The sequence below is a fragment of the Camelus dromedarius genome, chromosome 27, assembly GCF_036321535.1.
Source record: "Camelus dromedarius isolate mCamDro1 chromosome 27, mCamDro1.pat, whole genome shotgun sequence".
NCBI lineage: Eukaryota > Metazoa > Chordata > Mammalia > Artiodactyla > Camelidae > Camelus > Camelus dromedarius.
The window spans coordinates 6991936-7006891 of record NC_087462.1 but is presented as its reverse complement, the minus strand read 5'-3'; the positions used below and the strand labels follow the sequence as shown (position 1 = coordinate 7006891).

Sequence of the window (14956 nt, the reverse complement as noted above, 5' to 3'; positions counted from 1 at the left end):
AGCAGACTCCGCGATGGATTTTTGCATTTAAACGGAATTTTTTCCTGGATTGCCTGTGCTCTTTTCGCCCAGTTCTTTATGAACGCGGAAGCACGGGGAAATGCTGATTGAATGGCCAAATGAATCAAGTAAGTACAGCACACGAGGATGGCCCAGACCAGGTGACCCTGAAACAGGAGGGTCAAGGGCTTGGCTTGAGACTTTCAGACCACTGTAAATTATAGTATTTACCCAGAAGTAGGATTGCTAGATCAGATGGTAACTCGGTACCTAATTTTTTGAGGAACTGCCATGTTGTTTTTCATGCCGACAGTGCAATTTCTATTCCTAGCAACAATGTGCAAGGATTTCAAAGGATGTTTTCACTTTCTGGATGGTGTCCTTTGAAGCACAGAAGTCATTAATTTGTTGAAGTTAAAATTACCCATTTTTTTTTCCCCGTGTAATTGCTCTCGATGTCAATATAACAACTTCTTCCACCAAATCCAAGTTCAGGAAATTTTTTCCTATATTTTATCTAAGTTTATTATAGTTTCCTTCTTATGTTTACGTCTTTCCTCCTTACTAATAGATTATTGTATGTGGTGTGACGTGAGTAGAACTTCTTTCTTTTACATATGGCCATCCAGTTCACCCGGCACCAATTTATGAAAAGAATATTCTTTCCCCATTTTCGGAACCTTTATCAAAGATCAGTTGGCCTTAAATGTAGGAGTTTATTTTTCAAATCTCAATCTGTACATAGAACTGTTATGTCTCTCCTTGTGTAGGTCCCACACTACCTTGAGTACCTCTGCTTAAAGTTTTTGAAAGCAAGACATGTTAGCCCTACTACTTTGTTTTTTGTTTTCAAGAATGATTGGGCTATTTAGGTCCCTTGCAATTCCTTATAAAACTATGAAACAGCTTGCCTCTAGCAAATTCAAGTCACCAGTTTACGTGTTCCTGGAGGCTGTGGGCTCCAGATGTTTCACCTCCAGGTAAGGGACAATTCTCTGTATTTTCTCTGATTCTGGGAGCACAGTTTGGTCATGTAATCTCAAATCTCTCATGTGTCTAGGAATAGGTGTTGCCTTTCAGGTTGTTTACTTTTTTTCCCTAGTTGTGAAGATAACAGTGATCACTCAGAGATCTTTACATATCAGAGCAGGAACCATCCATTCAGTTGTGTTTCCCTTATAAGACTATACATTGTTTTCACGTATTCATTCCTCTGCTAGTGAACATGTCAGTAGTTTCAAAGTTTTTCTTCTATGATCATGCTTGGATCACTGCATTTGAATTTCTTTCCTCACTTCTGAAAATTCCCTACCCTGAATACCTGTTTGTCACTCTAAAGCCATTTTCCATGCATTACCTTCTGTTTTATCATTGCTCTTTTCAGAGCAGGATTAACAGTTCACCTAAAAGGGAATTAGGCCATGATTTTGTCATGGGCATCAAAGATGTTTATTACTCAAGGGTACTTTCTAAGGAGGGTAGTGTAAGGGTAAGCTAGTTCAGGTGGCTTGTGCAAATGGGTTGGCCTTTAACGTGTATAGGAGTGGAGGCTGCAGGATTTCAAGGTTTGACTCTCCTACCCACTGGCACAAAAAGAAAAGGAGCATGTGTCAACCTTCCTAACTTAGTTATCCATTGTAGTCCAGGCAAGTGAGCAGGTACCTAAAGCCTTAGGAGTCAAATATCAAAAAAAAAAAAAAAAAAGGATTTCTTTATTACAGTTCACGCCTGAGGTTTATAGACTCAATGATGCCACATCTCATTTACATGAATTTGAATATTAATTGAAAAGCCATGTGAAACAAGTAACATAATTAAGATAAAAATCATAGTTTTTGCCTTCTAGCAAGCAACAACTATGATCACCAATGAGAGGATAACTTTATCTCCTCACATCATTCAATACAGAAAAACGTCTAGCTCGCTTAAATAGCAACCACATCCTCTAACAAAAGCCACAATCCTATAAGAAGTCTATTTCAGCAGCGCATTACTCTTATACCTCACAGCCCTTTAAAGTCTGCAGTCATTTTTATTAGAATTCATTGCATCCCCTCTTTGACCACCAGTGTGACCCTGTGGGTCACTGGTGAGGGTGCTGAAAAATCTGCTATAAGCTTTTGGTAGGGCTAGTGAATAAGAAATTAGTTTCATGACAAAAGTTACAATGAAAAAAGAATAAAAAATCAAATTTGTCTGAGGGAAAAACAGATTTGTATGCCCATGATAATACTGACTCATAATATATAATGAATAAATGAAGAAAACTGCAAGGTTTATTTGAATATCCATAATTATAATGAGCATTTTAATATATTCTCTTAGGAAATGAAAACCACAATACTTGTTAGCATGTGTAAGCTTCAAAAAGAGTTGATAAACTATTTCTCTGAAACAACTATAGAAACTTTTGCTTCACAAAAATGCACATACTTAAAAAATTCACATATTTAAAAAAATACATGTACTTTTAATCACATTCAATCAAATATAATTGTAAACATAGAGGGATTATGTTCAGCTAGAAGTAAAAGAAAGTGCCCAGCATCTTCCTGATATGTGGAACGTGGAAGGTGCTGATTCCCACATGGAAGGACCGGGTCAAGGCAGCCACAACACACTACAGCAGAGAAACAAGCTCCTGTGTCATTCTTTTTGGCTGCACCATTGTAAACGTCACAGTAAATCAGGAAAACATACTCAATAGCACTATTAATGGCATAAGGTGTTTCCTACACAAATTAGACATTGTAAAGATATAGCCTACAGAAGAGGGTAATGTAAAGATATAATCTACAGAAGAGGGTAATCAGGCAATACTCCCAACCATGAAACTCCAAATTACCTTCCGAGGGCACACAAGAAACCTTACAGAAAAATTCAATCTCAGACAGATCTTTGATGTGGAAGTTGGGAAGACAGCAGGGGAAAACTACACCTCTAAGCAAATGGAAATCAACCATTTGTTGGTGGGTTGAGGATACTCTTAACTACAAGAGTACTGAACCTGTAAAGTAAGCTGGAAGATGGCGTCCTTGAATCTCCTATGCATCTGCCTTCTCCCAGTGTGGTGGCTTCAAAGTCTGAAGAACACCTCCCCATCTGCTTTTCAACCCAACTCAAGGGGCACTCTTTGTGAATTCTAACATGAACCACATAGGGGGTGAATTCTGGAAAAATCTAGGTCCTAACCTTATTCACAGACAAGATATCTCCAACTCTTTCAGTGTATTTTGGGGGGAGCAGGTAGATAATTAGGTTTATTTATTTTTATTTTTAAAATGGAGGTACTGAGGATTGAACCCAGGACCTTGTGTATGCTAAGCATGCGCTCTACCACTGAGCTATACTCTCCCCCAAGATATCTGCAACTCTAGACTTCTTTCTTCTATCACAAGTCTCTCCTCTTAATTCAAATTCTATTCACCAAATGCCAGTCAGAAGGAAAGACAAAAAGCAAATGGGAAAATCATAATTTACATAAAAGTGTACTCTCTGATAACCTTGTCATACATAAAAATGGATTCCAAGTGTCTAAACAGAAAGGAAAATGGAAAAAGGCCCCAAAGCCACCACCTCCAAAAAATGATCTTTCTCAGTAGAAAAGGTACCATATATATAAAAGATTAGAATATCTGGGAAATGCCACCCAAGGCCAGTAGGAAAATCCCAACAAATACCAAACTGCTATTTTCTATGGCCCTTTATCTGAGAATAAATAGAATATTATAAAAATTTAAGCCTAACTGCATATTAGAATTACACTTTAATTCAACCATGGATCCAACAGGCTTCAAAACAGAAAGAGAAAAAAAAATCATTATTTGATTAAACAAAAAAAATCACTACCTTTAAACCTTATGTACAACTGTTGAAAGACAACTGACAGATTTAACTCACATTAATATTCATTCCTGAAAATAGCAGAAATCAACCACCCAAGGATGCACTTTAAGATCCTTAATAAACACAACATATTTATAAACTTTTAAAACAACTCTTTCATATTGAAGGTCTTCTGGAACATAAGGCGTGGATTACTTTCCATCAAGTTGTCTCATGTTACACTTACACTTCTTCTTCATGGGAGTTTTCATATGTAATGATGTGGGCCTATTGAAGTCTTTCCCAGGCTGTTTACAAACAAGAAGTTTTATCTAGTGAATCCTTTCATGCTTTCGTAAAGCAAAGCGATAAGAGAAGGCTTTCCCACATTCTTCACATTTATACGGTTTCTCTCCAGTGTGCACTCTCATGTGCCTTCGGATGCTTGAGAGACAAATGTAGGTTTTTCCACATTCGTGACACTCATAGGGTTTCTCTCCAGTGTGAGTTCTCTCATGCACTGGAGCATAAGTGAAACTGAAGGCTTTCCCACATATGTTACACTCACAGGAGTTTTCTCCAGTGTGGGTTCCTTCACGATCCCGAAGAGGTCTGGGAGTACTAAACACTTTAGAACATGTTTTACACACATACGGTTTCTCTCCTGTGTGAGAGCGTCCACATGTTTGAAGAGAACTGGTAAAAATCAATGCTTTCCCATTTTCCTTACATTCATACAGTTTTTCTCCAGTGTGATTTCTTTCATGATGTTGGAAACCTTTTTTAGATCTAAAGCGTTTTCCACATTGTTTACATTGATAGGGTCTCTCTCCAGTGTGACTCCTTTCATGTATTTTAAGAGAACTGGGATTAATGAAGGCTTTCTCACGTTCTTTACATTTATAAGGCCCATCTCTTGTGTGTGTTATCATGTGATCTTGCAAGGTTTGATACCATGTGAAGGCTTTTCCACATTCCTTACACTCGTAGGGTTTTTCACCAGTGTGGGTCCTTTCGTGATTTCGAAGCGAATGGGGACTACTCAGTGCTTTAGAACATGTCTTACACGCATACGGTTTCACTCCAGTGTGATGCAGCATGTGCAATCGGAAGGAACTGAAATAACCGAAGCCTTTGCCACACTGCTTACATTCATAGGGTTTCTCTCCTCTGTGGCTCTTTTCATGTGCTCGAAAGGTTTGTTTCCATCGAAAGGCTTTTCCACACTGTTTACACTGATAGGGGTTCTCTCCAGTGTGAGACCTTTCATGCGTTCGAAGAGAACTGTGATACCTGAAGGCTTTGCCACATTGTTTACACTGATGGGGTTTCTCTCCAGTGTGACTTCTCTGGTGTACTTTAAGAGCATAGGAACTAATGAAGACCTTTTCACATTCCTTACATTTATAAAGTCCATCTCCAGTGTGTGTAATCATGTGTTTCTGAAAGGTTATGAGCCATGTGAAGGCTTTCCCACATTCCTTACACTTATATGGTTTTTCTCCAGTGTGGGTTCTTTCATGTTTCCGAAAAGCACTGAGAGTACTCAATGCTTTAGAGCACGTTTTACATTCATACAGTTTCTCTCCAGTGTGACTTCTTTTGTGCACTAGGAAGGAAGTAAAATAATTAGAGGCTTTACCACCTTCCTTACATTTATATAGCTTGTCATCGTATTTTTGAAACTCTTCTGGTTTATGTTCAATGTGACAGCTCATGTGTTTAATAAGAGATGATTGATCCGTGAAGACTGTTGCACATGCACTGCATTCCCATGGTTTTAATCCAGGAGTTTTCTTGTTTAGATTGAGAGTTGGAATGAGGTTGATGTTTTCTCCACATAGACTACTATCTTTACTTTCAGAGAGTCTCTCTACCATGTGACTTCTATAAAAAAATGAGAAGCACATTTTTAATGATTTTCTTATTGATCTTACATTTATTGTATTTATTATGATTTATAGGAATAGGATAGGTTTTCCACCTTCTGTGAATTATTAGAAAGTGAATATACTGTGCACTGCAATGGGACTTCACCCTTTCTACTAGTAAAAAGTGATATTCAAATACAGAGTTTATTAAATACTCTTTGCAAGTGAACCTATTTTGCAAACACCTAATATTTTTGTCACACTTAAGAAAATGTTTTTGGTAGGAATTTTCTAAGAAGTACTAAATTTGAAGACAGAGCTGTTTGTTTCGTTTGCTTGTTTTTAAAATTTCATAATTTACCAGGAGCCTCACATGAGACAACGCTTTCTATTCTGAGTGTGACTTACCTTAGTTTTTGCACCTGGCTTTTGTACTGATCTCCAATGTCATGACCTTCCCATGTTTTTCCTAAAATGCAGACCCAGAAAAATTATTCAAAAATACTAGAAATTAATACAAATTTTTTGATTCTATGTACATGGTTAACTGTGACCATGCTCAATTTATGTAACAACAACCTCCCTTCCCCAATTCCACATCTTTGAATGGTGTCAGTAACCACGAAGCATTTGTTCTCTAATTGAGGAGGTGAGGGAAAGTCATCATTCTTACCCACTGAGGTCAGGTTCCAAAAGATTTCCTGCATCACATCTCTGTAGAGTTTCTTTTGTGAAGGATCCAATAAAGCCCACTCCTCCAGGGTGAAGTTCACAGCCACATCCTCAGTGGCCAGTGAGTCCTAAAACATCCCAAATATGTAGGGTAAGATGCATGGGACTGACAGAACTATACATCTATACTCCACTTACAGGAAGATTACACATGACTCCGTATGACTCAGTCATCAGAAACTTAACTCTCTCCATGCTTCCTCATAAATTTAACAGCATCATGGGCACATGGAAATTAATTATACATTATTTCTGTGATCACATTATACCTTATACCTCATTAACAGCAGAGCCCAGAGATTGTTAGGAACCGACAGAAATGCCATACAAGTGAAACAGATATCCTTTTAAGAACAATGATTTCGTATGAGAAAAGTTCTTTCATCTTCTTCCTTATTATCCACCATTCACAGCACTCCATGAGGCAGAGGGTCAAGTCTGCATGAGTTTTTAGTGAACGAGTTTCCTGAGAAGAACTGAAAGCTCCCCCCCACATTCTTATCACCAAACATGAGAGGCCACGGGGCCTGTAGAAATCAAATTTTTAAAGCCCAGCTGAACACATTGTTCCAAAGTCCTCCAGCTCTTTAGAAGGAATCAGATGCACCTGACTGAATATAAATATTCTTCTGGGGAAGCACTGATTTTAAGTTGTATAATAATTATCACAGACTCTTTTCTTCCTTTCTTTATATAGGTAATTTTATGCAGCTAGAAAGTTATTTAAACTTAGAGCTCAGACCCGAGGAAAAAGGAGTAACAACTTAGATCACAAAATCCCTACACTCTTGTGCCTCAGGGTTTCTTCCAGTCAAAGTTTAGAAAACATAGTGAGACACTGTGCCAGAATAGCTCTTTCTGGTTGGTCAAACCCTGTTCCCTTGAGGAACAGGTTAAGAGCTACACCTTGCAAGGGAGTTCACTGGAGTCCATGTGATTTGATGGTGAATTTGTCCATGATTATGCAATATGTAAAGTTTGCATCAGTGGTTTCCTCCAAAACAACATAAAGTCTCAATTCTGCAATTTCAGGATGTTGTGTTTCCTGAGCAGCCACTCTAGCTGCTGCCGGGCCAACATCTAGTCTGGAATTTATGAATTTACAAGCCGTGATTCTTGATCTCAAAGAAGAGAATGAAAAAAACTTGAAATAAACAGGTCTTCCTAGAGCCATGAGACCACTGACTGCAAAGGGCAAAGTGATGTCTCCAAAACTGGAAAAGAGAAAATAAAGACTTTTTGAAATATGCCCCAAATATTCTGTTCTTAAGGCCTGTACTAAAAAGAAAAAAAAAAGTTTCACTAGAGTCTAATGCATGGACAAAAGGAACAAAAAAGATACAACACAATATCCATGAACCCTGGCATAACCTTCCTTAGCACAAGATTTGAAATACACGTAATGAAAATAACTGAAGGGAAAGAAAGAAAAAGATGACACAAGAAAAAAAGCACTGAGGTTTTCCTAAATTTAATGATAGACAACAACTGTAAATCCACGAATCTCAGTGAACACTAACATGAAAATGCTGAAAATAGAGACCAAAGTATATCATATTAAAACTAGAGAAAAATCAAGGGCAAAAAGAATATATTTTAAGAAACCAAAGAAGGAAACAGACCTCAGTTTTGGAAAAACAAATTGAATTAAATCAGACTTTTTTTCAGAAAACAAACAAACAAGAATGCAGTGGATTGAAATACTTAAAGGTAATTTAAAAACCATGCTCAGAATTATATATAAAGCACAATTATCCTTAATAATAAAGAAGAAATACGGACGTTCTGTGACAAAAATTCAGGGAATTTGTCATTAGTCAACCAACTTTGAAAAAACTTGCAAAATTCGTAAGAAAGAATACAGATGATGGTGGGTTATAAGAGGAATAAATAAAGATAAACATCTTTTAAATTATCACATGTAACACGTGTCACTTTGTGTAAAATAATATTAGCAAAATGACATTGGTAATGATAATTTTGTGGATAAGTGAAATAAATGACATCCATGTAAAAAGGGATAGAATTGGGGGAATTGGGACAGTGTAGTATGAGGTAACCACACAACCACTGAAGAGATATAGTGTTACTTGACAGAGGATGTGGGTTAGTTCTAAATGTATACTGAAAACTCAAGGGCAGCCACTAAAAAGGTTTTTTTTTTTCTTAATGTGTAATTGATAGGCTAAGAGAGGATAAACTGAAGACTCAGGTAAATGCTCAGTTAAAGCCAGAGAAGGCAGAAAAAAAGGGGGAAGACCAAAGAAAGACTAAACAAGGGCAACCAATAGAAACAATAGAAGGTGTGATAGATATTAATCCCACTGTATGAATCACTATTTCAATCACCAATGCTCTCAATACAAATGAAAGACAAATATAATAGTATGAGATTGTAAAAATTGTAATTCTATTTCGTCTATGAAAACTCCTTTTTACATATGAAGACACAGACAGATGAAAGGTAAAAGGACAGAGAAAAATGCACCATGCCGAAACTAATCAAAAGAAAGCTGCCAGGGATGTGTGAATTTCAGACAATGGAGATTTCAGACCAAGGAAAACTCAAGAGATAAAGGGGCTTTACAGAATGACAAAAAGATCCAAGAAGGCATAACAATCCTTCATGTGTACGTGCATAACAACAATGGGGCAAAATACATAAAGCAAGACCACAAATAATGCAAGGAGAAATACATGAATCCACACCTATAGCTGCAGACAGTCACATTCCCTTCTCACGAGCTGTACATTTCAGCAGGCAGAAGATCAGGAAAGACAGCTGAACTGAACAAGCACTGTGAAACAACTCGATTTAACTGTGGTCTATGGAATGCTTTATGCAACAAGGAATCTACACACATTCTTCACAAGTTCACATGGAATATTCACTAAGACAGAACACATTCTGGGATGTAAAACATACCTTCATAAATCTGGAAGAACAAAAATCATACAGACTATGCTCTTAGACCTCACAGGCATTAATCTAGAAATCGGTCACAGCAAGAGAGTAGGAAAACACCCCGTTAGGTGGAGACTCCACAACACATTTCTAAATAGTACGTAAGATCAAAAAGTAAAATTTATTTCAATGAAATGAAATGAAAACACAATGTATCAAAGGATATGGGATGCAGCAAAAGCAGTGTGTAGAGGGAAATTTATGCCATCAAACAAGTACACTGGAAAAACATCAAGTATAAACCTTAATGTAAGCATCTACCTTAGGAAGCAATAAAAAAGAAGAGCATATAAAATGTAAATACGCAGAACAAAAGAACTAATGTAAATAAGAAAAAATGAACATAATTGTGAGATATCAAAGGAGAAAAAATTTAACTCTGGTTCTTTGACAAGATTAATAACACTGACAAATATCTAGTCAAGATAACTAAAAATAGAGGGAAGACAAAGTACTAATATCAGAAAGGAACAGAGGGGAAAATGAAAACTAAAAAGGATTTGATAAAATCTAACATCCACTTAAGAAAAAAAAACTAGTAATAGAGGGAACTTTCACTTCTTTAGAAAGAATACCTTCATGAGTCCTGTAGCTTAAGTGGTAACATTTGTTTGTATAACATGAGTCTCCCTGTGACACATCTGAAAGAATCCATAACAATAGAGATAATTCCTGGAATTAATAAGAGACTAAGACTGAAGGTTAACCAATTGCTTTCCCATAGACCCACACAAATATACTCAACTGATCTTAGACAAAGAAGGAAAGACAATTCAAATGAAAAGGAAATCTTTTATTAAACAAATAGTGCTGCAATTAATGGATATCCACATAAAACACCTGCACACACATAGACACACAAGAAATGTAGACACAGGTCTTATATATTTCACAAAAATTATCACAGATTTAAATATAAAATGCAAAAGTAATAAACTCCTAGAAAATAACATAGAAGGAAATGTAGGTGACTTTGAGTTTAATGATGAATTTTCAAAGATAACACCAAATGCAAGGTCTGGAAAAGAAAAAATAAAATAGAATTTCACTTCTTGGAAATGAAAAAACCCCTGCTCTGAGAAAGACAGCGTTAAGAGAATGAAAAGACAAGTCAGAGAGTAGGAGAAAATCTTAGCAAAACACTTGTCTGGTAAATGACTGGTATCCAGCATATCCAAAGAACTCCTAAAACTTTAACCGTAAGAAAGAAAACAACCTAATTAAAAATGGGCAAAAGATCTGAACAAACAGCTCCCCAAAGAAGATATACCAAAAAGAACCAAGCTACAGGAAAATACACTTAACATCAAATGTCAGTAGGAAATGGAAAATACAACACAATGAGGTATCACTACACATTTATCAAAGGCTAAATTTCAAAACTCTCAGAGCACCAAATTTTGGTGGAGATGTGAATATAATCCTCATTCAGTGCTTGAGGGGAAAGGAACTTGGTACCCCAACAATGCAAGACAGTGGCTTTCTTTAAAAAAAATATATATATATATATATTTATTCTTACTATGTATAGTAAGATCCAGCAATCACACTCCTTGCTATTTGTCCAAATGAGTTGAAATCTTATGTTCCCAGAAAACCTGTACAAAAATAGCTATAGGGGCTTTATTCATAATTGGCAAGAGTTAGAGTTAAGAAAGATATCTTTCAAGGGCCCAATAAACATAATCAGTGGTATATCCATATGATGAAATACTATTCAGTGATAAAAAAAATGAGTTTATCAAGCCATGAAAACATGTGGAGGAAGCTTGAAAGCATATTGCTAAGTAAAAGAAGGCTATATGAATGATATATTGTATATGATTTTCTGGAAAAGGCAAAAACATGAGACAATAAAAAGATCTTTGGTTTTGAAGGATTTGGGGGTTGGAGAAAGAGATGAATCAATAGGTGAAGCACAGAGGATTTTGAGGGAATTAAAATTCACTACATGTGCATAAATGATAGACATTTTTATATATTTCCCAAACCTATACATTATACACACATATCATACAATAAAAAAAGTCCAAGTTAATGTACTCTCTGCACTTTAATCATCAGTAATGGTTCAGCAATTGGAACAAATGGACATGTCATACAAGATTTTAAAAATTGTGAATGCTGTGTGGATGGAGATGGGTTTTGTGAGAACTCTCTATAATTTCTGATCCATTTTTCTGTAAACCTAAGACTGCTATAAAAAAGCTGAAGTCTATTACCATATGATCCAGCAATCCCACTCCTGGGCATGTATCTGGGGGGAATGGTAATTCGAGAAGATACATGCACCCCAATGTTCACAACAGCACTATTTACAATAGCCAAGACAGGGAAACAACCTAAATGTCCATCAACAGATGACTGGATAAAGGAGTTGTGGTATATATACAATGGAATATTATTCAGCCATAAAAAAGAATGAAATATTATTCAGCCATTTGCAACAACATGGATGGACCTGGAGATTGTCATTCTAAGTGAAGTAAGCCAGAAAGAGAAAGAAAAATACCATATGATTATCACTCACCTGTAGAATCTTAAAAAAAATAATAAAAGACCCAAATGAATTTATTTACAAAACAGAAACAGATTCATAGACAGAAAACAAACTATGGTTACCATGGGGGGGGGAAGGGGGTGGGAAGGGATAAATTGGGGAATTTGCAGATACCAACTACTATATATAAAATAGATACACAACAAGTTTCTACTGTCTAGCACAAGAAACTATATTCAATATCTTGCAGTAACCTATAGTGAAAAAGAATATGAAAAGGAATATATGTATGTATATTATGACCAAAACATTCTGTATACCAGAAATTGACACAACATTGTAAACTGACTAGACTTCAATAAAAAAAAATTTTTTAAAGCTGGTCCCCCCCACCTCTCTCTCTCTGTATGTGTATATAAAAGATGAAGACAGAGCAGTACAGCTCACCCCTGTGGACTGCCTGAGTTTTCATTAGGTGTGGTGACTCCCAGGGTTACTTCTTCATCAAGAATGTCCCAATTAAGGGGTGAAGGGCAGTAACTCTCCACTGAGCTCCATCAGGTACCAGGGTGTGTTGTCATCCGTAGTCTATGCAGTCCCCAGAGCTGTGCATTCAGTTAATGCCAAGCAGCTACCCAGGGAACCAAGGTGTTGGAGAAGGGTGCCTCCTCCAGCACCACAGCATCTCTCAAAGGACTGAAGAAAGAAACATCATCTCTCCAACGAGAGGCTTGGGCCAAAGGGCCAAGGTGTGGCTCCACATCACAAGCAGGTATCAGTAGCCAAGCTGAGCTGCTGGGCTGCCTTCTCCAGGGCCAGAGCCATGACAGCACCTCCATAGGATCAGTGCTTAGGAGAGGTCTCTATTTTCTAGAGAACCCAGCACATGGGGATAACCACAGCTTTAATGGCATATTACCATGGGGCCTGGGGCAGTGCCTTGCATCAGAAGCCTATGGATAAATTAACACCCTTGTCCAGACAGCCTCCAATCCCTGCCTGCAGGGTGAGAGGATGCTTCATGACACCGATCGCTTTATAGAATTTAAGGACCTTGAGCTTAAGTTGGGTTGGAACTAATCCCTTTGCTGTGCCAAATTGGGACTGTGGGTGTTGTCCACCCTAACCCAGAGCATAAGGATCTTTGTTGCAACAGATGCAGGGACAACAGCCTCAGAGTTACTTAAAAGTTTTGGTGATCCTTCTGCTATCTCACCACCTATTCTCTTTCACATTCCCTGATATAATTGCTTTTTTTAAAGTACTATCTTTTGGGTTCACCTCATTCACAGGGTATAATCGTGCTCCCCCCCCCCCCAGCATTGTCTGGGCAAACCCAGCCTCAGTTACCCCTTCACTGTAAACGCACATAGGTTCCAGCTGAGACATCCACCCAGGACTACTTGGAGGAGGGCCCCCTTCTCACACTCCTGCTCCCAGAGTACAAGGAATTAACAGAAACTGCCAACTCTGGGTCCTCCATATACAGAACCCAGGCTCGGAGGGGTCAACAACACAACTCAGGGCAGCACAGCACACAGGAAACGCGCCCCAGCAGCAGCCGCTCACGAAGCAGGAGCCTCCGGGCTTTCTTATCAGCCTGTCCAGGTAAGAAGCACTAGGGGGAAAGGGAGGGGCGAGGCTTAACTTTCAGCAGTCAGACATCAAACATGTGGATCCCAAATAATCGTTGCAATAACAAAAACTGTAAGAAAATCAGACATTCCCAGTGGCTTGTTTTTATGTAAGGAAACACTAAAGGGATAATGAAGTAGTAATCAAAACTGGTTATTTGAGGTGACAAAGGAAATCAAGAAGGGACAAACCCCTTATGCTTGCTTTGCTTGCATCCCCCAGCAGTGGGAAAGAGGAAAACTTACTGCTCCTAGCCCCGCTTTGAATACACAATACCTGGAAGCTTGACATGTATAAAAGACAATCAGACCCCGAGCCGGGTGCTCAGCCTTTGGAGGTGACTCCGCTGAGCCAGCACCGGTGCGGAATAAACCAGTCTTTTCTGATCCTCCGAGTGAGTGCCTTCTGTCGCTTCCCGCCGGGCTAATTCTTCTGTAACAGTGTGTGGCTGGAGTTAAGAGCAGAGGCGTGAAGGAGGATATGCGGGCAGGGAGTCTTAAGTTATTTTTCTTCCTTATGAGTTTAATTTAAACTTATCTACAAAGGACACAACCACAAGATCTGATCCTTTAAACAGTAATGATTATAAAATTGCAATCCATAAAAAATGAAAACCCTCTTTCAAACTGAAGGGATAAGGGACGTTATAGTTCGTCCCGTTGCTACAGTAAACACAATTGTCTCCTAATGACCCTCCGGAGGTCACCGCACAATCTGGCAGAGACAGCGCGCTGCGCGCGCAGAGCTGCCCGGAGAGGCTCCGGAGTCGAGGGGAAGACGCCACCCGCAGTGATCGGACAGGACGCCCGGGATTCAGGCTGCTGGCTCGGCCCCCAGGCTGCGAACCCGATGGGACTGAGGTCTGAGCGTCGCCCCCTGGGGGACTCGGGTCTGCAGGCTCCGGAGTTGACCATGAGGAGGCCGGCTCCAGGCGGTTCCGACCAGTCAGTCTCTCCGCCACGTCTCCCTCTCACACTCACCATTGCGAGGTTTCCTAGGTCTTTCTGCGTCCTTCCCTCGACTCCAACGACAAGGGCAGCTCAGGGCGCCACAGAAGATACGGAGGAGCAACCACGGACCCCGAAGGGTAAGCAACACGAACCGCGAGCGCGGCGGGAAGGAGAAAGGACGTCCACGCCGGCTCGGCGCCTCGCCCCACCCACCTGCCTCAGCGGCCTCCTGATTGGACAGATTCCAATACCCGCCCCTCTGGTGGCTGAATGACAACCTTCAGGAGCAAGCCTGGCTCAGCAGAGCCACTTTCCGCAGGTAGGATATGGGACCTGTCCCCGCCTGCCACTTTGGTTTGTAACAGAACTTTTTCCTGGCCTGGGATTGTCTTCCGCAGCTCCTCGTGCACAGGGATTTCTAATTCAGTTTCACAGTATAGTTAAGAGCAAGTATAGTTAAGAGGATGGCCCAGGCCAG

General features: G+C 39.1%; 1 protein-coding gene across 1 annotated transcript; it reads right to left on the bottom strand.

The window, feature by feature from the left end:
- Positions 1 to 1734: 1734 nt before the first annotated feature.
- On the bottom strand, positions 1735 to 14682 carry LOC105104073 (zinc finger protein 709-like). The gene is made up of 4 exons (XM_031437350.2): positions 14509 to 14682; positions 6370 to 6496; positions 6105 to 6165; positions 1735 to 5712 (listed from the first exon to the last, which is right to left on the bottom strand). The coding sequence occupies exons 1-4, from the start codon at positions 14509 to 14511 to the stop codon at positions 4158 to 4160; spliced, it is 1746 nt and encodes a 581-aa protein (XP_031293210.1). The 5' UTR covers positions 14512 to 14682; the 3' UTR covers positions 1735 to 4157.
- Positions 14683 to 14956: the final 274 nt, after the last annotated feature.

What these genes read in the sequence shown, in the direction of transcription:
- LOC105104073 (XM_031437350.2), bottom strand. An exon ending in TTGGAACCTGACCTCAGTGG is followed by an intron (nt 6,166 to 6,369) that starts GTAAGAATGATG and finishes TCTGCATTTTAG; the next exon opens with GAAAAACATGGGAAGGTCAT. An exon ending in AGCCAGGTGCAAAAACTAAG is followed by an intron (nt 5,713 to 6,104) that starts GTAAGTCACACT and finishes ATTTTTTTATAG; the next exon opens with AAGTCACATGGTAGAGAGAC.